Source organism: Protomyctophum bolini (genome assembly GCF_963924005.1).
Source record: "Protomyctophum bolini genome assembly, chromosome: 1".
NCBI lineage: Eukaryota > Metazoa > Chordata > Actinopteri > Myctophiformes > Myctophidae > Protomyctophum > Protomyctophum bolini.
Window position 1 is genome coordinate 54,462,159 of NC_137862.1, and position 24,920 is coordinate 54,487,078.

General features: G+C 43.5%; 1 protein-coding gene across 1 annotated transcript in view; it reads right to left on the reverse strand.

Annotated features, from left to right (window-relative positions):
* Positions 1 to 229: 229 nt before the first annotated feature.
* LOC308316159 (guanine nucleotide-binding protein G(o) subunit alpha-like) overlaps positions 230 to 24,920 on the reverse strand; it is a 26,816-nt gene continuing 2,125 nt past the window's right edge. The window contains exons 3-8 of the mRNA XM_080764594.1: positions 14,444 to 14,585; positions 12,499 to 12,659; positions 9,884 to 10,012; positions 5,516 to 5,645; positions 3,300 to 3,453; positions 230 to 994 (exon numbers count right to left, since the gene is read on the reverse strand). Of these exons, the coding sequence (XP_080620720.1) occupies positions 807 to 994; positions 3,300 to 3,453; positions 5,516 to 5,645; positions 9,884 to 10,012; positions 12,499 to 12,659; positions 14,444 to 14,585 (904 nt within the window). The 3' untranslated portion in view covers positions 230 to 806. The remainder of the gene's footprint in view (positions 995 to 3,299; positions 3,454 to 5,515; positions 5,646 to 9,883; positions 10,013 to 12,498; positions 12,660 to 14,443; positions 14,586 to 24,920) is intronic.

A 24,920-nucleotide genomic window follows, 5' to 3' on the forward strand; every position in this document is an offset into this window, starting at 1 on the left:
AACGCCGCGAAGCGTCACGCCCCGTGACACTTTGTGATCTTGTAGATCTGCTATTTTTTTGATGTGCTGTTTTTCGATGTAGCGGCACGTCGACGCGCGAGTCCCAAGTATAAATCCTGCGTTATTAGCCGCGGTTAAAGCAAACTGCCCCTTACACCCAAAAAAACGGAGCTGCTCTGCACAAACACAGCACCCAGTGGTTATATATTCAGCAGAGAGATCAATCAATATCGGAAAAAGGTTTCGCCGATCGAAATGTCACATTAAAAGGATGGGACTATATTCCCAGCTCGTGGCGGGCCAACGGGACGTTGCCGCGTATGTCACTCGCAAATCTTTTTTGCGGAAGAAGATGAGGGGCAGCCTCAGCGCTAAATATAACCCCCCTTGGTGCCTATAACCCTAATCCAGCTTCATATCTATCCCAGTTGTCGGTGCAATCAGCAAACAGAACATGAAACATTCAATTAAAAACACATTAAAAAAATCAAAAAAAAAAAAAAAAATCGGATTGTATTATGAAATTAAATTAGGGAACAGGGGGGGAAACCAATAAGAATCCAGCGTGGTGGTGGTGGTGGTGGTGTCTGACTGCAGCTCTTTGGGTCCACTCGGACATGTGTTAGATTTACATAGTTATGCGTTTTTATTTAATTTTTTTTGTGGGTTTTTTTTTTCTCTCGCTCTTTTTTTTTTTTTTGTTATTTAGTATCATCAAAATTATCATTATTATTAACACCTCATACGTCTCAACCGTGACAACCAACAACCCCTCCTGTGCTTTTTTTTTAGACTGCCGCGGGCCCTCAATATAAGCCACACCCTCTGAGGTTGTTTGCGATAATGATGTCGGTGACGGCGTCGAACACCACCTGGACGTTCTCCGTGTCCGTGGCGCACGTCAGGTGACAGTAGATCTCCTTGTTGGGGGAGCGGTTCTTGCTCTCAAACTGGACCTGGATGTATGCGGTGGCGTCGTCGTAAGTGTTAGCACCTGGTGGTGGTGGTGGGAGGGGACACACACAAGAATCACAATCATCGTTATTGTCGGGTATACAGGGCATAATAATAAGTTCTTCCGACATACTAACAGTCCCGACAGTCATTATATAAGTCTGACACCCTCTCTTACCCTTAACCTATAACCCCATAACCGCAAGCACGACGCAACGCGTGAGATTTTTGCGCATGTCAGCGTGCGCACCGCACCCACTTATGGTTATACACTTACGTCACAGTCAAAGTAAACAGGTGGGTGAAATTAGTTTGGGTACATAGTTCCCATCGTGTTGTTTTTTTTTCTTCTCCAAGAAACAAAGAAAAGGAAGAAGAGAGAGGGGGGTGTGGGGGGGGGGTGGTTAGGATATCATAGCAAAAAAATAAATAAGAAAAATTAAGCTCGTTCCACACACAGCACACTCTCTTAGCAAATGTACAGTAAATAAACAAATAAGGGGTTTCCAGATAGATGTACAAGCTTGTGTCCCAGGCACAACCATAGGGTGCACACACACACACACACACACACACACACACACACACAGAAAAAGAGAGAGAGAGAGAGATGAAGCGCCAAAAGGACACACGACAACGCCAGTATCTGTCTGTTTGTGCCATCTTAATCCATTACAGACCTTATGACATGCAAAAAAAAAGGGGGGGTAATCCGGCAATCTGATTAAATAAAATGTTATATGATGACGTCACGCGTTACAATACCCCCGCCCACCACAGAGGGAAGCCTTTCGTCTCCCTGGGTCTGCTGCGCCCTCAGGGGTCTCTCAGCCGGTACTGTGAGCATGAACTTTTAGCCTGGGTTTTAGAGTGGGGACACAGGGGGGCTTGGTGACGATGGGGAGACTGCGTGTGATATTGCAACAGTTATCCTTACAAACCCCCCCCCCCCTTAAATGTCATTATAACTAAGATATTCGATAGAAATCCATCATTCTTGAATGCCATATTTAGCCACTACGTCGACGGCATATGTCGCTAGCCTAACATTGCTAACGAGTAGCGCGTGTGCGAGACGAGGCGGAGCGGCGGAGTGGAGTTTTCAGGCTGTTGTCGCTGAGACCACGTGACGTGATGTACAGATGTACAGTATCATAATATGGTATCTTCGGGTCGTGTCAGAGCCCTTTTAAGACCTAAGGCTAATTCTACAGATGCCCTCTAAATCGGTAGTTCTCACCCTTTCAAATTTTCTTCCAAAATGTCCAAAGATAGCAGATGTGCAAGTGCACAGCGCGGCACGAAGTGACGCACTTGCGTGACGCACTGCGAGCTTGCGCATCTGCTATTTTTGAACGCTAAAATCTAAAATGACACAGGCGCCTTTTCCTGGTTTTATGAATGAAAGCTTAGGCTGGTTTTGGGGCGGGTTGTATTCTGGTTCAGCTTAAAAAAACTAATGCAGGATAAGATAAAAGAAACAAAACACACACAAAAAAAAGGCTGCATAAGTCTGAGCTTATAATACACAGTGATGTAAGCAACACAGCTGTGGCCAATAAGATTAATAACAGATGTGTTCGCGTGAAAGCATTTACTAGCCCGCCATGTTTACCCTGCTGTAGTTTAACCTGAGATGGGAAAACAACAAAGTCGCCTTAAGAATTGTGTTTAATACTTGGAGCTCCAATCGAAACCCGACACCCGTCTCGCAACTACCGAAATCTCGACTGCTGAGCTAATCACGACACCCATGCTCAATTGTATCTGCAATACCTTCATTCCATACCGTCTGTCAACCAGTACAATACATGTATACAATGCAAATTTGATGAAATATTGGCTTATTATTATTATTATTATTATTATTACTTTTAATGCTACTTGTTTAAAAAAAAGGGATCGATTGCAATGTTAATGTAGCCTACATGGTGTTATATACAACGGCATATACCAGTGCTTTTCAACCAGTGGTCCTTGAGGGGGTTCAAGGTGGTCCCCAGCTAAATGATGGAGAGAGTTGGTAACCATAATGGACCCTTAGATATTTAACTCTTGAGAGAGCGCAAAAAGGGTCCAGAGAATGTAGAAGAATTGTTATGTGGATCAACGTTTGCCTGTTAATCTCTCCTAATGGTACCAACATCAATACAGCATGGAATTGTGATCTTAAAAAACCATAAGAAACTTTTCTTTCGTTTTTAGTCTGAGGGTCTAAAAACGCCATCAAGCGGTGGCTCCGTGGCTCACATGCTCAATAAATAATGCTTCATGCGCTTCATAAATAATATGAAAAAGGTTGAGAACCACTGGTGTATGCTGTAAACGGGGGCTTTGAAACTCACCTGTGTATTCAGGAAAACAGATAGTCAAGGGAGACTTCTTGATCTTCTCGCTGAACAGATCCTTCTTGTTGAGGAAGAGAATGATGGAGGTGTCGATGAAGAACTTGTTGTTGCAGATGGAGTCGAAGAGCATGAGAGACTCATGCATGCGGTTCTGCCCGGGGGAAAAAAAGCACAGGGACAACAGTGAGAGTGGTGAACAGCACAGAGACAACAGTGACTCAGTGGTGAACAGCACAGGGACAACAGTGACTCAGTGGTGAACAGCACAGGAACAGTGAGGGTGGTGTTTTGCAAAAGGGTGCCGACGTTTAAAGTTAAGATATTGTTGTGTTTTTTCGTAAACCAATGCCCTCATTGATCATACTACGTAGCGTCACACAAAAAGCATCCAAAGTAGCAGATCTGCAAGCTCAAAACCACACCGCATATACCATTTATTTTAATTAGTAGCCAACTATTTTTCACATATTTTTTCCTAAGAATTTAGTCATCTTAGTCTGTCACTAGGATAACTACCGGCTCACCTGCCACTGAGGAGCCTCCAACGGGAGGACACAGCGCCTCTGTCCTACTCCTCTCGTCTCGTGTCTTTAAGAGTCACTAGTGCACCCTCAGGTGCGTGTGTTCAGCGTGTATATGTTTGTACGGACGCTCAGTAAGGCTGGTGCACCTTATGCCATTCAGCGCATGGCTAAATGTCGTCTACAGCACCTTTACAAGTCATTATTAGCATGCATTGATGGTCCAGCAGAAGCGTTTTTTTTAAACCATTCAAGTGAATGTGGTTTTGGCCAGACGTTTATAGTTATATTAGTTTTATCACCTTTAGTAAACATTTTCATAAATACTTTGTTTTTTCAATTGCTAGTTTTTTTTGAAGCAGTTTATTTTTTTTAAATTATCATGATATGGGTTTAGTAAATTATGGTCAAATTAATGATAAAGTAGGGTATGTATATAAATATATCCATATTTTTATCAGCTTGCCGAGCTGACCGGACAATGATCGGACTTGGTCTAGTGATCTAGTCACATGGTCTAGTCACATGGTCCAGTGGCGATATTTTCATCATGATTGGCTGGCCTCTAAGCCAATGGGAGACTCGACCCTATACAGCCAATGGAGAGCCCGCTCTCCTCTCCCCCAGTGCACCATGACTAGAGACTGTAACACGACTACAGAAAGCCCATTAAAGGGACACTTCACCCTTTTTGCAAAAAAATACATGTTAATGACGTTTAGGAGCTTTAGAACACTTTCCTGGGGGTCTTTATGTGTGTAATATGTGGTTTTAGATATTTTAGATTGTAGCAGTGAGCCTGTTGTCTCTGATGTCATGGACACTGGGCTCACTTCCTTCCTGGACTACATGTTGTCTCAGTAAGACAGCTCTCCCCCCTATCCACAAGGAGGAGCAGTGCACCAAAGAATTATGGGAATTGTAGTCCAGGGAGGTAGTGAGACCAGTGTCCATGACATCAGAGACAACAGGCTCACTGCTACAATCTAAAATATCTAAAACCACATATTACACACATAAATACCCCCAGGAAAGTGATCTAAAGCTTCTAAACGTCATTAACATATCTTTTTTTGCAAAAAGGGTGTCCCTTTAAGGTACAACTACAGCGGTGCCCTGTGGGGCCTCTGCAGCGGTGCCTGTTGGGCACTGCAGGCCTACTTGGAACGATGCAAGTTGGTAATGCATGGCCCCACCCAGATATTATGTCTGTGTCCCTTTCACGCCCATATATATGTTCTTTGTTCTTTGTCAGGCATGCCCAGATATGGAGTGTTGTGTGTTGCCAGCTCCACATATGGACCCTGTCACGGTCAAGGGGTCACGTGTCCAGACCCCAGGCAGAGAGAGAGCTGGCCTTTTGTGGCGTTTCTGGACAACCGTGGGTCCGCCGCCACCCGACTCGACACTGGGGTGACGTGGAGAGCGCGTGTGTCGAATTCGGTGGGGCGAACGGTTCCCGAGTTACGTGGATTTACACATAGACAGAGACTTGGTGCATTTATAGTATAGATCTTCTTGTTTACGGTCTATGCTCACAGCGCATTGCGGTGCAAAAGTTCGCAACGTGTTTTGAAAAGGTTTGAAATGTTTTCCCCCTATAAAGACATGTTCAAATCCGTGTTATAGGGACGCTATGGTTCACGTCAACATGCCACCACGCAAAAAAAAGGTACTAGGACTGAGACTCACGGTCGTTTCGTCCTCGTGGAGTACTTGGTCGTAGCCACTCAGCGCCACGCAGAAAATAATGGCCGTCACGTCTTCAAAGCAGTGGATCCACTTCTTCCGTTCTGACCTCTGACCTCCCACGTCAAATAACCTGACGGGAGAGAGAGAGAGAGAGAGAGGGGTTGGACATGCGTTATTATTATAGAAAACCATTGGAAGTAACGTATCAACGCTACAATGCAGGAATACTCTGTTACAAGTATACACGTCTGATATTCAGAATTCACTTGGATAAATGTACATAAGGTGTTGACGTAAAAATGTGCTTAAATGCCAAAAGTAAAATAAATCGTTGTGCACAAATCTTTCCATTTCATGTTTTCAAAATGTATAAAATCAAATCATTTGAAAATAGCAGATCTACAAGCTCACAAATGACTGAAGTGGTTAATAGCGCAGTTTACTATGAAAACCTGCTAAACCTGTCAGTCAGTCCGTCCGCCACACCGTGACACGCCCCCTATATTGGCCAATACAGAATTCATTCCATATGTTGATCTGACCTCATTAAACCATGTACACTCAAGACACTGCCCAGTGCCCCCGCTGCCACCCTTAGATCTCCATATATGGAGCTGACCTGTTCTGACATGTCATATGTTGATCTGGCCTCATCAAACCCTGTACACTCAAGACACGCTCCATATATGGCCAGACCTCATCAAACCCTGTACACTTAAGACACTGCCCCTGCTGCCACCCTTAGGATCTCCATATATGGAGCTGACCTGTTCTGACATTCCATATGTTGATCTGACCTCATCATCTGGCTTTACAAACCGGATAATGTTGGCTTAGAAGTTTCTAAGCCATCCCAGGTAAGTTCGGATCGGACGCCACTGCAGTGGGCTCTAACAAGACAACGAGCTATCGTATAGAAAGGTAGAAAAGAAAAGCTTAAAAGCTGAGTGACTGACGCTGAATTGTAATTATGTATCCATTTTTGAACCCATTACAGCAGGCGTGAGTCATTATTGCAACAAGGTCGTTTCAATTAGTTGAAGTAGGCATCCAGCTGTGCTTCGAACGAGCGCGATGGAACACCTATTGGTTGAATGCTTCTGAAGATTCTGCAGCTTGGTCAATGGTGAAGTATGTTATTTCGGTATATTGACAGCCGAGCTTAATAACAGCCCTGGGGCTGTATTTTGCGTGTCTTAAGTACCAGGTCTTATTCCCTAACTTGAGTAAACTAAAGACCTGGAGGCGTGATCAATGCTCTTTGGCCACTCAGAATAGCCAAATGGCATTGATCACGCCTCCAGGTCTTTAGTTTACTCAAGTTAGGGAATAAGACCTGGTACTTAAGACACGCAAAATACAGCCCCTGGTGTCAAGCACCGGCTGCTTGGTTTTGTGCTGTATCCAATGCAGTCCCATCAAGGTTCATTCCTCAACAATGTCCAGCCTAGTGTCTCTAACCGACCCAGCATGGGGTTGGAGTTGAGGTGGAGGGAGAGAGAGAGAGAGAAGAATAATCATTCATTCATAAAACTGCAATGCTCAACTTTTCCCTACTGGGTATATAATTCAAAATGGTGGGAGATCTAAAGAACAGAGGTCATAGGGTCACGTGCCACATTGTTCCTCATAAGGAGATGCATATGTGCAATGGCGTTTCCTTGCTGTAGTATAGTTCAAACAGGGCATGAGTTATAGGTCCTTTTGCACACCTACAATGGACAGGCGCGTCGGATAACCGGAACTGAGAAAGTTCCAGTTATGTGGATGCCTGATGAAGGTCTGACGACCGATACGTTGCTCAATAAATCTAACTCAAATGTATATAACATTTTAAATGTAATGGTTTGATCTTTGCATGAAATCTCACAACCCTATTTTTGTGGGAAATCTTCTGTGGATGTTTGGTCCAAAATGCTCAGGATGGATGGCCTGCAAAGGTGAATAATATGCAACCACCTGAAAAGAAATATGCTACAGTTTCACTAACACAGATTGTAGAAAGCAGATTTGTGCTAATAAAAATAAATAAATCTCAAACGATATATTTTATAGAATTTGGGGTTTTCGGACACGAAGGGGTTCATTTACATTATTTAATTAACAATGCATTACTCATAAATCAAATAGATTGTGCATATCCACAATTCATAAACACTTTTGAGCAAATTTGAGTGTTTTGCAGGAAATGCCATAAAACTATTTTGGGCATTTAAGGTTTTGGGCATTAAGGGGTTAATAATTAAAAATGCCCAAGGGATATCACTGGGCACCCTCTTGAATTCTTAAGAGGTGACCCCAAAGCTACAAGAATCAGTTTGAGAAAGAAAACTGTATCTGACGAAACCACGTTCAGCCAAAAAATCCGCCTTCGGTTCCTGGACTACAAGACATGCTCCATATATGGCCAGTACAGAATTCATTCCATTATGTTGATCTGAACCCCCCATGCCAAAGCGCCAGCACTCGCACAGCAGTTTGCTGTCACTCAGGCGGATGGGTGCGCGTGACCTCGCCCTAATTTTCACCGCTATAGAAAACCTACAAATCGTGGGACGAGTTAGTTTCTGACAACATGAGCTGATGTTGTCTGGAGCTACCGTATATATAGCGACAATAGGGATGGGACGATAATCATAAAAACGCCGCTCACAATTAATCGTATAATGGATACACTATGATGAATTAGCTGATGTTGAGCTGAAAATTCATGAGGAATATGTCCCTCACTCACCCACCCACCAGTGCTTCATTTGCAGTCAAAACACTGCTACAAGAACCCAAATGCGGGTAAATACATTTTTTTTTTGAGTAAGTCACCCATAAGAAAATACACCTCACTGATGTACTCAAGTAAAGTATCCGGTGTTAAATTGTATTTAAGTATCACAAGTAAAAGTGCAAGTTTCAAGAGTAAACGTATAATAAGTAGGCTACTTCTCAGTACTTCTCAGTGCTCACTACTCACTCCTTTTGGTGTTAGCACTATGTTATGCTTTAGCTATTTAAAAATAGCAGATCTACAAGCTCATAGCGTGCCACCGAGTGTCGCGCTACGAGCTTGTGGGTCTGCTATTTTTGAAAAATCGAAGAACGACTGACGTAGAAGACATTTTTAGAATCTGATCTCGGGTCAGAATGGAAAACTGTCAGGATGTACAGTAGAAGACATTTTTAGAATCTGATCTCAGGTCAGAATGGGTTAAGAATAATGTGGCTTTCAAGTAGTTCAGCAATGTATTTTCCCACCATATAGCTGGGTGACACATCAACATACAAGAGCACAACAGATGAGTTCTGAGTGCAGTTCATCACAAACCATCCATGTGTAATGTAACTATATTGTTGGGTCTTGTTGTTGTTGTCCATTTGTCCACCAAAGAATAATTCACCAGGATTTTGCCCCATCTTCCATCTTCTCCATCTTCATCCACTTCAAACACAATCATAAGGCCTCGTGCTCTTATCCCCCGTGTTCTCAAAAACCCTTCGCTCATGTAAACACTTGAGCCAGCCTGCCTCCAAAAATATGCTTCCATGCTATTGATCTGTGCACAGAAGATACTGACACATCTAATATCAAAATCTAAGTGCGCTATAAAAGGACTGGCACAGAAATGGTCCTATCAAACATCAAAATGCATTAAAGCAGGCCTAAGTTACCATATTGGACCTAGGTATACTGTATATAACCCACAAAAAAACTGTGAAAACGGTTAACCATTAACATTTTGTTCATTTCTGTCGGCAAGGTGAACGTTCCCCCCCCAGAATAGAAATGCTGGGGGCTCAAGTGGTTAACAAAAGTGGCATTTTAAGTTTTAAGCAGATTAACATTGTTAATCGCAATTATCTTTGCGACAAAAATCATGACATGCAAATGTATTATCATTATCGTCCCATCCCTAACCGACACGGCACACAAGACCTGTGTAGGTTATAAACCCTCCAGTACCTTAGCACAAAGTCTTTCTTTAATGTCATTTATAATACACCGGTTAAAAATATTATTACCGGTATAATTATTAATCTTTTTAGCTTTTACTCAGACAGCCTCCACACGGATCCGACGCGCACACGGCCACCGCGCGCACGCTTAATAGTCCACGATCTTTGAGACCATATAAAACTCTAAACTCTGATCACGCTAAGAAAGTGAATCCGCCGCGCATCGATGCATAATATTATGATATTATTATAGAATGATAAAGTGGCTCAAATATGGAGGGCTATCACTTCCGGGGCGGGCGGAAGAGACCTGTCTTAGTTGTAAGCTTATAACACGGATTTCTCTGGCACGTTTACTAGCGCCATATGCGTTGGCCTGGAGCCAGGGCTGGGAGATAACGTGCTCTATTAGTTCAGTACCTGAAGTGTAGGTTCTTGAAGGTGAAGTGGGTCTCGACGATGCCGGTGGTCTTCACTCTGGTTCGCAGGATGTCCTGCTCTGTGGGCTGGTAATCCGGTGATCCGATACGCTCTAGACTGTCCAGATAGCTGAACACACGCACACACACACACACACACACACACACACGACATGCTCAGATCACATTGCAAAACCTTCTGATATTGTGCAGTGAGTATAGTTGCTGTCCTTAGTGGCAGGAATTGAGGCTGAACTGAATGAATTAGTGGGGAGTGTGGTTGCCTATGGAGCGCCGCAGTCCCGCCCCCTTTCATGACGACGCCAGGCCCAGGAAATGATTCCCAGTGCATTTTTCCCCATAGGCATTTCGAAACGTATTTATTTAAAGACCTTATAAGCTGTCGTACGAAGCCAACTTTTGTCGTGAAAAGTCATGACAACAAACACAATATTTTGGACCAAACAAAGAATTACAAAGAAGAAAAACAACAGAAAAAGTGTTGTAACCTGCCGTCTTTGTTTGGCCCAAAACATTGTGTTTGTTGTCATGATTTGTCACGACAGGAGTTGGCTTTGTCCCGTGGCGTAAACGTCTTTAAATAAATACTTTTTGAAAAGTCTATGAGGAAAATGAACGGGGCGGGACTGCGACGCTCTATAGGCCATATAATACAGTACATATTGTGATGTCACTGTATATTGTCCAATTGTCCAATCATATGATACTTTTTTGAGCCTAAATTTGAGGCGCAGAAAAAATGCTTGTGTATGGAGCCAAAAATGTGTGCTGAGGTTGGCCGCTGTGATTGGCTAGAAGGTGTACCATTGGCTGAGCATCTCATAATAAGTGTGCCACAGGGGACACCCGTTATTAAATATAAATGGCAGATAGAGAAATGTCATCAGACATTGCGCAACACTCATAATGACATTTCCCCCTTCTCCTCAGTGGCTGGAGACCAATCACTTTAGTCTCCAGCTGAAATTGGACGGAAATTGTCACTGTGATTGGCCGTTGTGATTGGAAGGTGTACCATTCTGCGCTGTGATTGGGTGAGCATCGCATAACGGGTGGGCCACAGGGAACACCCGTTATGTATAAGTGGCAGATATTCTTTGCTCAAATTGTGAGGACCGCTGAGCCACGGCCATGTGTAAGTAGGTTAATATATATATATATATATATATATATATTAACCTACTCGAATATATTCATGGATGTGCCCGTAAACATCCAGGAAATAGAAGAATATCGTCATATCACCAAACGGGTATGGACTAGTTTTATTAGATTAATAGTTGATAAGAGGTATGATTTATTAATAAGTGATTAACATAGGTATTCCTAGTCCTTTTTGAAGATTTCACGTGAGTTTAGTTTTATATTTTAAATAAAAATTGATTGATAGAATTACGTGTTTCTTTTGCAGTTTACTGCATTGTTTCTCAAAGTGGGGTCTGGGGACGCCCAGGGGTCCTTGGGGGGGATTCCAGGGGGTCCCCAGCTAATTAATAATAGTGTCACAATCATTTTAACCACTTTAAAAATAGCAGAACTACAAGCTCACAGCACGTCACTTCACCGCTCTGCAATAATATATATTGCTAAAGGTTTGGAAAATCCAGAATAATTTTGGATTTTCTTTACATAAATCTTCTCTTCTGGGGGTCCCTGGCACAATCTGAAGGTCCTTGACATGAACATGTCATGTCATGTAAATGCCACTGGTTTACTGCACACAATGTGAGTTGCAGTGGTGGAAAGTAAGTACATTTACTTAAGTACTGTACTTGAGTACTATATTTGAGTATTTCCTATTTCCAATACGTTTACTTCACTACATTCCATTCCATTCCACTACATTTCAGGTCCAACATTTTTACTTTTACTCCAATTCCGGACTTTTACTTATAACAGAGTACAGTCCATATTGCAGTATCACTTTTACTTAAAGACGTAGGGAAATGTCCATCATATCCATGGTCATCACATAGGGATACCCAACAATCTATGCCAAAACAATGGGACATTTTCCATTGCTGTGTATCAAAAGTCCATAAACATCCAATTGTAATTACTTCCTCTGAACGAAAAGGTAATGATGTGTATAGAGTCCCACTTGCTTGATTCCACTAAGCTTGATTTCATTCACTTCCCACAGCTGGTTTTGATTACAGAACTACTCCGTTTTTAAAGGCGTGGTGAAATGAAAAATACGTTTCTCACACTTTCAGACCGTAATCATATCATATGATGATGGGCACGGAACATAACAATAAAATGCACCTTTAATCTCATTCAAGATAACATCCAGACAGACTTATTTACTTATTTTAAACGTAATCAAGCATGCTAAAATATTCATCCGAAAACATTATAGGTTAAGAAATAAGCCACAAGCTTTGCTGCCTGTCTCCCCGTGACTTTGTAAACAAACAAACTGCACGCGCTTCCTTTGCACGCGTCGCGCATGGAGCGGAGCTACACATCCCATGGCCTGAAGGGATACGACGCTCTGATTGGTTTAAAAAAACACACAGCTTTCCGTTTCAGAGTGAAACTTCAAAATAAAATGCCCCCAAAAAAAGCCATTGCATCACTATTATCACTCACTACTGGGCGGAGTCATTGAGCTGGTATTCTCGGGCGCGGCTGAAGCACTCCTTGAGTCCACTGTCGGTCCAGACGTTCTTCATGGCGGTCAGCAGCTCCGCAGAGTAGGGCTCTGTGTCCTCCATGCGAGTGACCACGTCATTAATCAGCTTAGCGTCCGCCTGGACACACACACACACACACACACACACACACACACACACACACACACACACACGCACACGCACACGCACACGCACCCTTAAGTCCTAAATACTTTGTTGATAGAGAAACAGATGATCTACAAGCTCACGTCGTTATATATATAATGTCCACCCTTAATGATAAAGAACACACAATAGGGACAGCGGGTTGAAAGGTGTTAACTGTTTGAACTCTAACTTCTGGGGGGGGGGGGGGGGGTGGCTGTTTGCCAGATAAGCTCAGGAGAAGGCGTAGCAATGTGATGCTTTGTGAACTTTGAAGATTGGCTAATTTAAAGGTTATATTCAGTCATTTCCCTTAAAGCTTATGCTATAAGCAATAATAATTATGTCAACATTTTAATGACCTTTTTATTTATTTTTGTATTCAGACAGCCAGCAATGGGTAGAACGCTCCCAAAAAAGATTAGTCTCTGTGACACATCTAGGGGCCGCAATCTGCATTCAAAGATGTTCCTAGAAGCTTTGTCATTGGTCGGGGGAAAAAAACCCGGTCGCAACGACTAACCAATCAGGTGTCTACTAACATATCCCACATTGGTTTCTATTCAACCACCCTAGGGGCATTTTTTACAGCTGCTGAAAGTTGGGGTACCACACAACCATTAGCCTATAAGGCAAAATGTTCTAAATTTCACTATGCTTTAAGTAGCATGTGACTAGGGGGCGTTCATGATTCTGAACCCATTCCAAGCATTCGTTTTGCACGAAAAACACTCCTTAGACACTTGCCCGAATGTGCCCTAATGTGCTGACCTCATCACATTTGTCACAGGAGTGTTTTTCGTGCAAAACAAATGCTTGGAATGGATTCAGAATCATGAAAACACCCTAATTTGGCCATAGACCCCCTAGTTTGGCTATATAGCCACTTGCCCAAAAATATGCCCAAATGTGCTGACCTAGCTGACGCTACTTAAAGCATAATGACATTTAGAACATGTTGCCTTATAATGGTTGTAAGGTACCCCAACTTTCAGCAGCTGTCAAAGATTCCCCTATAGGCTGGTTGAATAGAAACCAATGTGGGATATGTTAGTAGACACCTTTATAAACACATTGGTGAAGAAAGTTCTTTGTAAAAAATGTATTCCCAGATTTTATTAATATCCCCTGACTAACCAGTAATAACCAGCCCATGGCATTTATTTTTTGCTTCTGAAGCTGTTTTAGCTGCAGTACCACAATGTTCTGAGGTGATGGGGGCGCTGATATGCAAATTATTTTTTATCTTTGAGTCGTTTACTGATGTTAGATAAAACCCAGGGTTGTTTCCATTCCATGCCAGCTTGGCAAATCAACAATGGCGGACATTGTAAACAAAGTGGAAATGCATATTTGGAACTGAAGACTGAAGAGGGGGAGGAATTATACAAAGTAACCCTACAGATGACACCACGCATACGTCCAAATCAGTTGAGCCGTTCCTGAGAGCAATTTCCATAAAAGCCCCTATATGACGAGAGATTGTTCAAAATTGCGTATTTGTGGGGATAGAAAACACACAGGGGAGCCCAAAAAACACCAGCATTTTTTTTGGAAAAGTTGAATTTCTTTAACCGAAGCAAATTCAAAATAGTCTTTGGGGAATCCAGTCAAATAAGTATCGGGTTTAAGTGGTTAAATGCATGAATTCCTTGGCTAACTCAAACGATGTGAGCCCATGCAGGGCCTTTTGACGTCCACTTTAATTGAAGAGTTGCGACAGCATTAAACCCGTCCAAGAACACACTATGACTGACCTTTCTGTCCTTGTCTCCGAACTCGATGCCCAGGGAGTCCATGGCGCGCAGGATGGCTGCCAGGCTCTGGATGGTGTTGCTGTAGACCACGGGTTTGTATTGCTTGACGTCGTCCCCAGAGAAGCCATCTTCATGGATGATCCTGCACGGCACAGCATACACATTAGCACACATAGCATACCGGTATACACATTAGCACACAGAGTACCGCACCTGGGGGGACAGGGCCTTCTATGTTTCGTTTCGGCCCCCAAACTCTGGAATGAACTCCCTAACCATCTCAGAGCTGCTCCCTCTCTCCTCTCCTTCAAAACCTCACTCAAAAAACCCACCTCTTCAGGATAGCTTTACCCAGCTGAGGCCTCGTTTATCCTTTTATCTTTTTAACCCTGTGCTGTTGTCGTATCTGTTATGTTTTGCTTTGTTTTTTTTTCTTCTTTTCTTTTTAATATATTTTTTATCCCACGATTTTGTAACCCATTTTTCACCCCTGTGTCAATCATCTACTGTGATCCTGGGCTCTACACACCCTCCGCCAACCTGGGGAGAGCAACGGACTTAACTCATGCTTCCTTCATGCTTGAGTGTCCAAGTTGCTCCTTTACACCTGACAGGGGGGAGTTTCCCTGGTTGGACGTAGCGCGTGGAAGGAACACGTTATTCCAACCAGTTCCTTTCCCCTCCATCAGGCGCCCCGGCTGGCCAGGGGGAGGCAGTTTAGAGACCAGGATTACTGCATGTTTTTGTGAGGGTATCTACCCTAGGGGACACGGGGAGAACATGCAAACTCTTCTTTTCTTATTAAAGTCCGTTCCTAGTGTTCCTATAGTAAAGCGCTTTGGGTATTTAGAAAAGCGCTATATAAATTTGAGTTATTATTATTATTATTATTAGAGTCTGCACTGGAGCCGCAAACATTTCAGGCTGCGACCCCCCAAACTCATCATATTTGAACTGGGGACCCCCTCAAAAAATCATCATATTTGAACTGGGACCCCCCCCCCCCTTTGACTCGGTTCCACAGATAAATATTGTGAAAATAGCCGAACTAACTAAGCTCACAACAACGCCTCGCACTACGATTTAAAAAGCCAAGCTTGTAGATCGGGCATTTAAAAAAAATATTTGCCTCTTTCTTACGTAACATTTGACAATTTGCCCAATACAATTTGGTATTAAAAAGGTCTTAAAGGTTTATTACATTTTTACTTTAGATGGTCTGCATGTTTACTGTTGAGTGAGAACAATGTTGCACATTAAGCTAATCATCTGGGAGACCCAGTTTGGTAACCATTGTACTAACTAGACCAGGGGTTTTCAACAGGTGGTCCGATTTTTGACGACCCGTTAGCGTCCACTTGGTTCCATTTGTATACTCTCAGAGTTATACAGACCCATATAAGGCTCCATTCGGTTTCCAAACTATAATTTAGCTGGGGACCCCCTGGAACTCCCTCAAGGACCCCTGGGGGGGTCCCCGGACCCAACTTTGGGAACCACTGACCTATGATGAGCGTCCATGTAGTCATTTATTGACAAGTTGGAGGTCAAGAAATTCAACGGAAAAAGTTACAATCTCAAGAGGGAAGTGTAACCAGATTGTCTGCATGGTTGAGTCATAATTATTAGGAAATGATTAGTAGTCAATGGGCCACTGGTTGAGAAACAGTGGGATGTGTATTGTATATACACGTGAGGCATAGCAAGTGTTACAAAAGCACTAATCTTAGCCCATATCCCCCAACCCAACACTACAGTGAGTGGTCCCCAGGTTGATTCTATAAGGCTGATTCTGATTGTTAACGAGGGACCACCACCCTGGTGGTCCCTCGTTAACAATCAGAATCAGTTGAAAACCCACAAACTAGACCAATGGTAATGTTTCTATTCTTAATCATGTTATCTGCAAGCAAACCAATAAATAAAACTAATCACCAATAACTTAAAGCACTATTGAGAAATGGCCAATCTACAAACTCAAGAACACACATGAGCAGCACACAATTTCTCAACCCGTGGTCGTTAATAACTGTGTGTGTGTGTGTGTGTGTGTGTGTGTGTGTGTGTGTGTGTGTGTGTGTGTGTGTGTGTGCGTGTGCGTGTGCGTGTGCGTGTGTGTGTGTGTGCGCGTGTGTGCGCATGTCTCTGTGTGTGTGTGTGTGTGTGTGTGTGTGTGTGTATATATGTATGTGTATATATATATATATATATATATATATATATATGCAGTGTGCCCAGTGTGTGTGTGTGTGTGTGTGTGTGTGTGTGTGTGTGTGTGTGTGTGTGTGTGTGTGTGTGTGTGTGTGTGCGCGTGTGTGTGTATATATATATATATACAGTATATATATATATATATAAGACTAGCTGTTAACTGTGAGTGGACGACCCAATAAAGCATTACACTTGTTTACAAGAGGGCCCACCTTGTTCAATTCATCAAAACATTTAGAGACGTACAAATATACACTTCTATAAAGCCAAAGAGCAGAACGGGAATTCATCATAAAGGAGGTAAAAAAGGGAAAAGAAACATAAACAGTGAGGGGAAAAGGCGTGGGTGGGTGGGTGGGTGGGTGGGGGGAGGGCGAGGGAGGGCGATTCAGATTTTACGGCGGCCAGTTTCGAATTGCAGCCGTCCGTAGGTGCCAAGGTCAAGGGTCAAGGGATTTTGTCAAGGGATTTGCATGTCACTGAGACACCGGGCTCACTGCAAAACTCTAAAATATCTAAAACCACATATTACACACATAAAGACCCCCCCCCCCAGGAAAGTGTTCTAAATCTTCTCAACGTCATTAACATGTATTAAAAGTGTCCCTTGAAAGGGGGCATGACACAGCCCGGAATCATAACACTATGATACTGTACATCAAGTACATGTTGCGGTGAGGTCACGCAGCAGTCTGGGGCATATTGTATTTTTCCCTACTGTATTTATACGGCTCCTCCGACCAATTGATATTAAAAAAGGGCATGAAAAGGCGTGAAAAGGCGCAATCGGCATGCTGCGGGACTTCAGACCAGAAGGCGTCAAAAGGTGCAATTGGCGGCGAATGAGTTGATGGCGGTAATGCACATCCTCGAGTGTAATGTTGCGATTATACCATTAAAACTAAGGTATTCCATTTTTTATGACAGATGTAGCCACTACGACCGAAAATGTCCCGTGTAAACACCTAGCTTAGCTATAGTAGTAACCACTGCCTGCGGGTACAGCCCATCACAGCTGGTTTTGAGGGGCGTTAATCGCTAACATTGAAGACAAAAGTGAGGACGCAAATTGTATATGTCACGGTACGTGACATGTTATGGTTTATTGTGTACCTTTTATTTTGTAGTATTGTTTTGTGCCATCCTGTCTGCCCCTGTAGTTCTGTTCCTGCCTTGTCTAACCTGTATTGTGATTAGTCTTTGTTTTCCACCTGTGTCCTCTTAGTCCCCCAGCCAATCCCTGTCTTGATTTTGAGTTTTGTTCACCTGTGTCTAGTTATCTCATGTCTATAAGTATGCCCTTGTGTTTTCAGTTCCTTGTTGGTTCGTAAATTGTTGTCAGTGATTTCTAGCTCCTCGTGGTTCCTTGTATATTCCTAGTCCCAGTGTTATTTCTTGCTCCTAGTATTCCCTAGTTTCCTCGTGTTTCCTGTGTTTGTTCCTGTACCTGGTTTTTGGTTAATAAACCACCGTGCACTCGACCTGCCTTGTGTCTGCCTCATCCTCTGCCTTTGTCCTGCGCTTGGGTCCTACACACCTCTGACTCTGATCGTGACAGTATATATACACCAGGAAGACATATTTGCATATTATAACCGCATTCTGGGGGTCTATTGGAGTAATATAGACCTCTAGAGAGACACGAACCTCCGACATGGAGAAAGACGACCGTGGTTGTTCCGTTTCTTGGTTGGACAAAAAAATCCTTTGTCTCCATCCACTACCACTGAAATAACACCTTAACCCTATATGCCCGCAGCTTGTGAACACAAACAATGGCTTGTGATTCGCTGATCACCCCCATAGCGATTATTTGATTGGCTGAGCAAAGTACATACACATAAGGCGGAAAAGTGAGGGGGCAAATTGTGATTGGCCCAGAATGAGATGATGTATGACGATAAGAGCGCCCCTCACTTCACACTGGTGTGATTTTATTCATGTTTTGATTGGGTGTTGGTGCTGGTGATGCTCGTTTGAAGCACGGGTATAGAGAGCTATTCCAACAATCAGATTGCTTCCTGGAAACTATACCTGGTGTAATATAAGTATGTTTGCCCTCAAACATCTTAGTTTTACCCACATTGTCCATGTGAAATAGTTTGTTTATGCTCATTTATTGAACTTATGAGAAACACTACGCTATGTGAGGTTGAATTCTGGCCCGGGGACAAGGCACTGAATTCTGGCCGGGGACAAGGCACTGAATTCTGGCCGGGGACAAGGCACTGAATTCTGGCCGGGGACAAGGCACTGAATTCTGGCCGGGGACAAGGCACTGAATTCTGCCCGGGGACAAGGCACTGAATTCTGGCCGGGGACAAGGCACTGAATTCTGCCCGGGGACAAGGCACTGAATTCTGGCCGGGGACAAGGCACTGAATTCTGGCCGGGGACAAGGCACTGAATTCTGGCCGGGGACAAGGCACCTCGAGCCAAGGAGATGAGTGCGGGTGCCAGAGGAGAGACCGCGGGAGTGGGATTAGAGTGTGATATTGGGATAATGCAACAGTTACACTAAAAACACATTCATGCTTTTTTATAATGCCATATTTATCCAGTATGAATGCAAATCTGCCATCCAAATGACTAGCCTATAACCCTAACCCTATAAGCCTATAGTAGCCAGTGCTCAGTGCGCCCCCGTCGCGTGGGTTTTCAGACCGTTGCATTTTCAGAATGTACATTATCATAGTGATATTTTCGGGGCGTGTCATTGGACTTTTAAATTCATGAGAGAACACAAAAAGTGATGTAAATAAAAGGTTTCTGCTCGACAGCAACGACACACACACGCACACGCGCACGCACACACACACACACACACACACACACACACACAGTTATAGGGAGGTGGGGTGGTCATCTAATGGTCAACAGCGCAAGATGAAAATGCTTTGGGTGTTTGCATCGGCTGGGTTCTCAACATCCACATTAGCTCTACCAAGGTTACTATCATTATTTGTTAAATTAGTTTAATTATTTATATTATAAAGATCTGTAGATCTGCTTGTAGCCCGCTAACACATAGATACAGATTGAGGTCAATCTGAGAACCCATCGTCAAAAAATAAAGGGAAAACAGTGTCCTCTTTTCCCGAGAGACTACATTGATTAACCACTCTGGTATCCTTAACAAAAACAGGTCTCCACACTGTGCTCCACAATTTGCCTTGGTTCATATTTGCAACATTTGCAAATGCCTTTTTATTTTTTCCCCCAATTAATTTATATAATTTTCAACAGTAATAGTAGAGTATAGTAGATGTATTTTACAGCAGTGGACTGACCTCATGCTTCCTTCTATGCATGAGGAGTCCAAGCCACTTATTTTTACCCGACGACAAGGGGGGAGTTTCCATCTCCCTCCTCCACACAGAAAGGCCCTTTAAACGCCAACCCCACCCCTAGGGTATATATATGGACGCCGATGACCCCAGCAGCCCACAGCGTCCCCAGTGGGATTCAAAGCCAGGACCTTCTCGCTGTGAGGCGACAGCGCTACCGACTGCGCCACCGTGTCCCCGAGAATAAATACATCTTGAATGAATATCACATTAGGGGCGGCCGTATAGCTTAAGTGTAAAGATCAGAGGTACAGTAACACCCCCCCGAAGGTCTTTCAGGAGCACGCACGCACGCGCACACGCATCGATTAAAAACAAACAAAACTGAAGGCTGAATATAAAAGCTACATTTTTAGCATTAGGGATCATTACGGTCTACAAAATAGGAAATCTAATTGGTGTATTGATTACATATACACAGCGTAAGGTTCTCCTACCCCGAGGGAGGAATGTCCAGCCAGGAAGGATCACGGTTATATTCACATTTATTTATGAATATACTGTTCATATGAGACTATACTGTATCCTATGTCAAACAAAAATGGTAATGTTATCAAAACATTCATCTAGTAAATATTTAAAAAATCACACCCGTGTGAAGTGAGGGGCACCCTTATCATCGTACATCATTCTCCGTTCATTGTCAATTTGAGTAAGACGAAAATCTACACTAATAGCTGAATAAAGGAGCCCCTCATAAAACTAAAACTAAAAAAATCTAATTTGATGAACTAGCAAGTATAGAGTATATCGTCTCTGTCTGGTGGAAACCTCATACAAGCTGACTTTATACTATATTAATAAAAAATAAAATAAATATGCAGATCTACACAAGCTCAAAACGTCCAAGTTTGTAGGTCTAGATTAGAAAATGCTCGACAGCAAACAACGATATCCTAGCACGAGTTGCAGGCAGGCATTGAATTGTTTACACAGATTGTCTCCCACGGTGGTTGCATTACCGGGTTTTGTTCTTGCTTACTGTAAATCGCTCTGGATTAAGAGCGTCTGCTAAATGCTTGAATTGTAAATTGTAGTCATGCTGTGCTGTGGATATACAGTAGTTGTTTTTTAACCAAAACAATTCAGAATTTATTTAAAATGGAATTAGACCACGATAGATTTCGTTTTTGAACTAAACGTTGTTATATATACCCATAAGTCAAACGTGATTCCATTTTGGGTACATGCCAGCTGCGAGTCGTCAGGTGGCACAGGGGGCACCACACGTGGCTACGCCGGTGCTCTCATGTGCAGAGAGAGAGAGAGAGAGAGAGACACACGCTGCACATAAACAATCACAACCTCAGTGGAATAAGAGAAGCTCAGCCATCCGTGAGAGAGAGAGAGAGGCTCCTCTCGGAGTATATAGAGAGACACACTGCTGCTCCTTTGCGGAGAAAGGAGCACACATGTCGGGGCGTGCTCGGGTGGTGGTGGTGGTGGTGGTGGTGGTGCACTAGGCCTGCAGGGGGGTGGAGCACACAGTCGGGGTGTTGCTCGGGTGGTGCAAAGCCCCACAGGAGGTGAAGTATACCTGCCCATCTGGGGCTTTTCAATCCACCTGTGGTGCATCCGGTTTGGCCAAGTGTCTTTAATGAACACAACTGCCCTTGTTGGAGGAAGGAAGCCTTGGCTGGCGGGGGGGGTATTTGTCTCTGCATGTACTCCTCCAGTGGGGGGCTCCTCAGGGGGCTCCTGGCTGGCAGATGAGCCAGTAGGGTACAGCAGCAGTGGCAAATAGATTGGCATAAACAACTAACACCGGAGGAGAGAAAAAAGTGAGGGGGCGCAGCGAGGGCAAGTACGTATGTATGTATGTATGTACATCGGCCCAGATGGCGCCTATACGTTGTCATTACCCGAATAAACAAATATTAAAGTCCATAGAAGAGTTGGCTGGCACAAATTACATCACGATTTATCAGAAACAAACATCAGCCAAATGACGCCTTACGTTGTCATTACCCTAATAAACCAATATTAAAGTCCATAGAGTTGGCTGGCACAAATTACATCACAGTTTATCAGAAACAAACATTAAAGTCCATAGACTTGGCTGGCACAATTTACCCCCCAAAAAGGTCAATTCCATACACTTTTGCGGGACAGGAAATGTATATTAATTGGGCTCTCGACAAACATTAAAAGTTCACATAGACTTGGCTGGCCCATGACGTAATTTCGCAAAGCCATGCATTGGAGGGGCTATAGCGCCCCACAGAAGGGGATACAAAATAATTAGGGTAGGCTATACTCACTAAATTAAAAATCACACCCGTGTGAAGTGAGGGGCGCTCCTATTATCATACAATCACAATTTGCGTCCTCACTTTTCCGTCTTAACCTTTTCTGTCCTCACTTTTTATCCTCAAAATACGTACAGCCAATCAAATCATCGCTCTGGGGTGCTCAGCCAATCAAATCATCGCTATATGGGGTATACACACAAACACACAAAGCTGGGCATAATAGGAGGGGCTTGCGCCACTCAAAAAATACAATAAAAGAAATGAAAGGAAGCCAGTTCAGCTGGAGAGGTTTTGGGCCTCTTGGTTGCCTCTCCCTGGGGAGGATTCCTCCTAAGGCCTGTCCAGCTGGGAGGTGGTGACCACAGGGCAGGCCACCAAGGACCTAGGTGGGGGAGTGGGAGATTCACTCTATACCTCCACGCTGGCCTGGGAAGGCCTCAGGAGGATCCCCCCCAGTATACTAACCATTAACCTGGCCAATAATGTGGCCCAGGGAATGGTTTCGTCTGGATTTTATATACCTCTGCGACCTCACTTCCGATTAATTGTCGCACCACGACGGTGGTGTCGTGTGCTGAAAATAGCCCGTTTCACAGCAAGACACGTGTGAGCTTGTAAAACAGCTATTTATAAAGCACACAACGCCGTTGTGCTATACAGACGGAGGGATGGTTGCAGATGAATGATGTAAGAGGTGGATATAGATTCACATATTCGGTGCATATAATCTTGAATAGCGGCGTGTTTGTGAGTATCCCATTTCAATTCCTGGTACTGGCTTTTAAACACTTGAACCCTGGCGTCCCTATTGTGGTGGGGGGAGGGGCGGGGGGGGGGGGACGGGGGGACGTGTTGCGAGCTTGTTGCGAGCTTGTTGCTCGTCCTATTGTCGATAAAACAGGGAAAGGGAAAGGGACCGAAGTACCGAACCAAGTACAGAGCCAACTCAAGTCGACTAAGTATAGACGGTTTATTAATAACTTCCCTGTCATGTTATTCAGTTCATCATACATCCTGAATTCTAAAAACGGAGAGCTTACAGTCCTTGATCTCATAACTGGCTGCGCACACAGTCAAATATATGTCTATGATTTCCAGTTCATATACTCTGCCATATGTACTATAGTAACCATTTTATAAAAGCACCAAGCCGTGCCAGGTCTTATGGTTTACCTTTGATTGTAAGCACATAGCTCAGGTGCGTTGCTAGGCACGAAGGGGAAGCAGAGTGCCTAACGACGCCCCGGGCCCTTAGCAAGTCCAAAATCACAGTCAACCAACGCTTCTCTCGGGGCCTGTTGCTTTATTAAACACTAATTAAATCCTTTCTTATTGAATACTGTTATTATTCCACTGCACCACAACTTCACCTTATATATACTGCTAGTATAAGTGGAGTGTACGACACAATGGCTTCCTATATAAACCTCATCAATACACATAGGCTGATGATTATAGGTTTGCATAATGTACCGTAAGATAAACGTATAACCTATAGCGCTTTTTAGACCTGACGTTATAGAGAAAAGGTTCGCCAAACCTTCTACGAATGGAAAAAGCACAAAAACTTCTCTGCATGCATTATTGCATTCCCCATCATTATACGGTCGGCATAATGATGAATACCTGACTTATAGTCTTTCCTTAGTGTAATGGCTATAGAATTGTAATACATATTATTTTTTACATGTGCACTTTAACTATGACATACAAATGAATAATGCAAATATGTTCCCCTTGACAATTTCACACATTTTTCTCCCCGTTTCTCTGTCATGATCTCTATATCTTTGTTTTTCTCTCACACACACACACACACACACACACACACACACACACACACACACACACACACACACACACACACACACACACACACAGACACACACTCTCTCTCTCTCTCTCTCGCACGCACACTCTATTCTATGAGGTGTGCATGGAATAATGCAGGCCCACATATACCTCTCAATCCCCCCTCAAGCGCCATGTCCCCTCCCGCTCCCTCAGGTCTGCATGGTGACAACAATAACCTCCTTGAGGTCCCCTGCAGGACCAAGTATAACGTATACCTGGGGCTACGATAGAGCCTTTTTGCTTTAGCTGCCCCCCAACCCTGTGGAATGCACTCCCCAATAAACTACCAGTGAAGTGCCCATAGTACCCTCCTCTCATCAGCGCACAGCTTCTATTGACGATATGCCTTATAGTCTTATCCTTTTCTTAGTGTTCTTCTTTCCTAATAATCCTCCCGGCCTGCAAAGCATATTTAGGGTACTTGGAAAAGCGCTATATAAATGTAGGATATTATTATATCATTACTGTGATTATTCTGCTTTTCCTCATTACATCACAGGACTACTGTATCAATCTGTATTTCACCAGGACATGTCGAGTTGAATAACACAATTACTTACTTATAATTACACACACACACACACACACACACACACACACACACACACACACACACACACACACACACACACACACACACACACACACACGCACACACACCACCAGTTGTTTTAAACGGCGCACACTGTGCCAGATGAGAACTGCATTAATCACAGAAGGTTCCAAATACTATAGCCTATATGTGTGTGATGTGATCGTCTAATAGCTTCGACGCTCAGTGTATCAACAGTTCAACATAATACACTGCTCCTC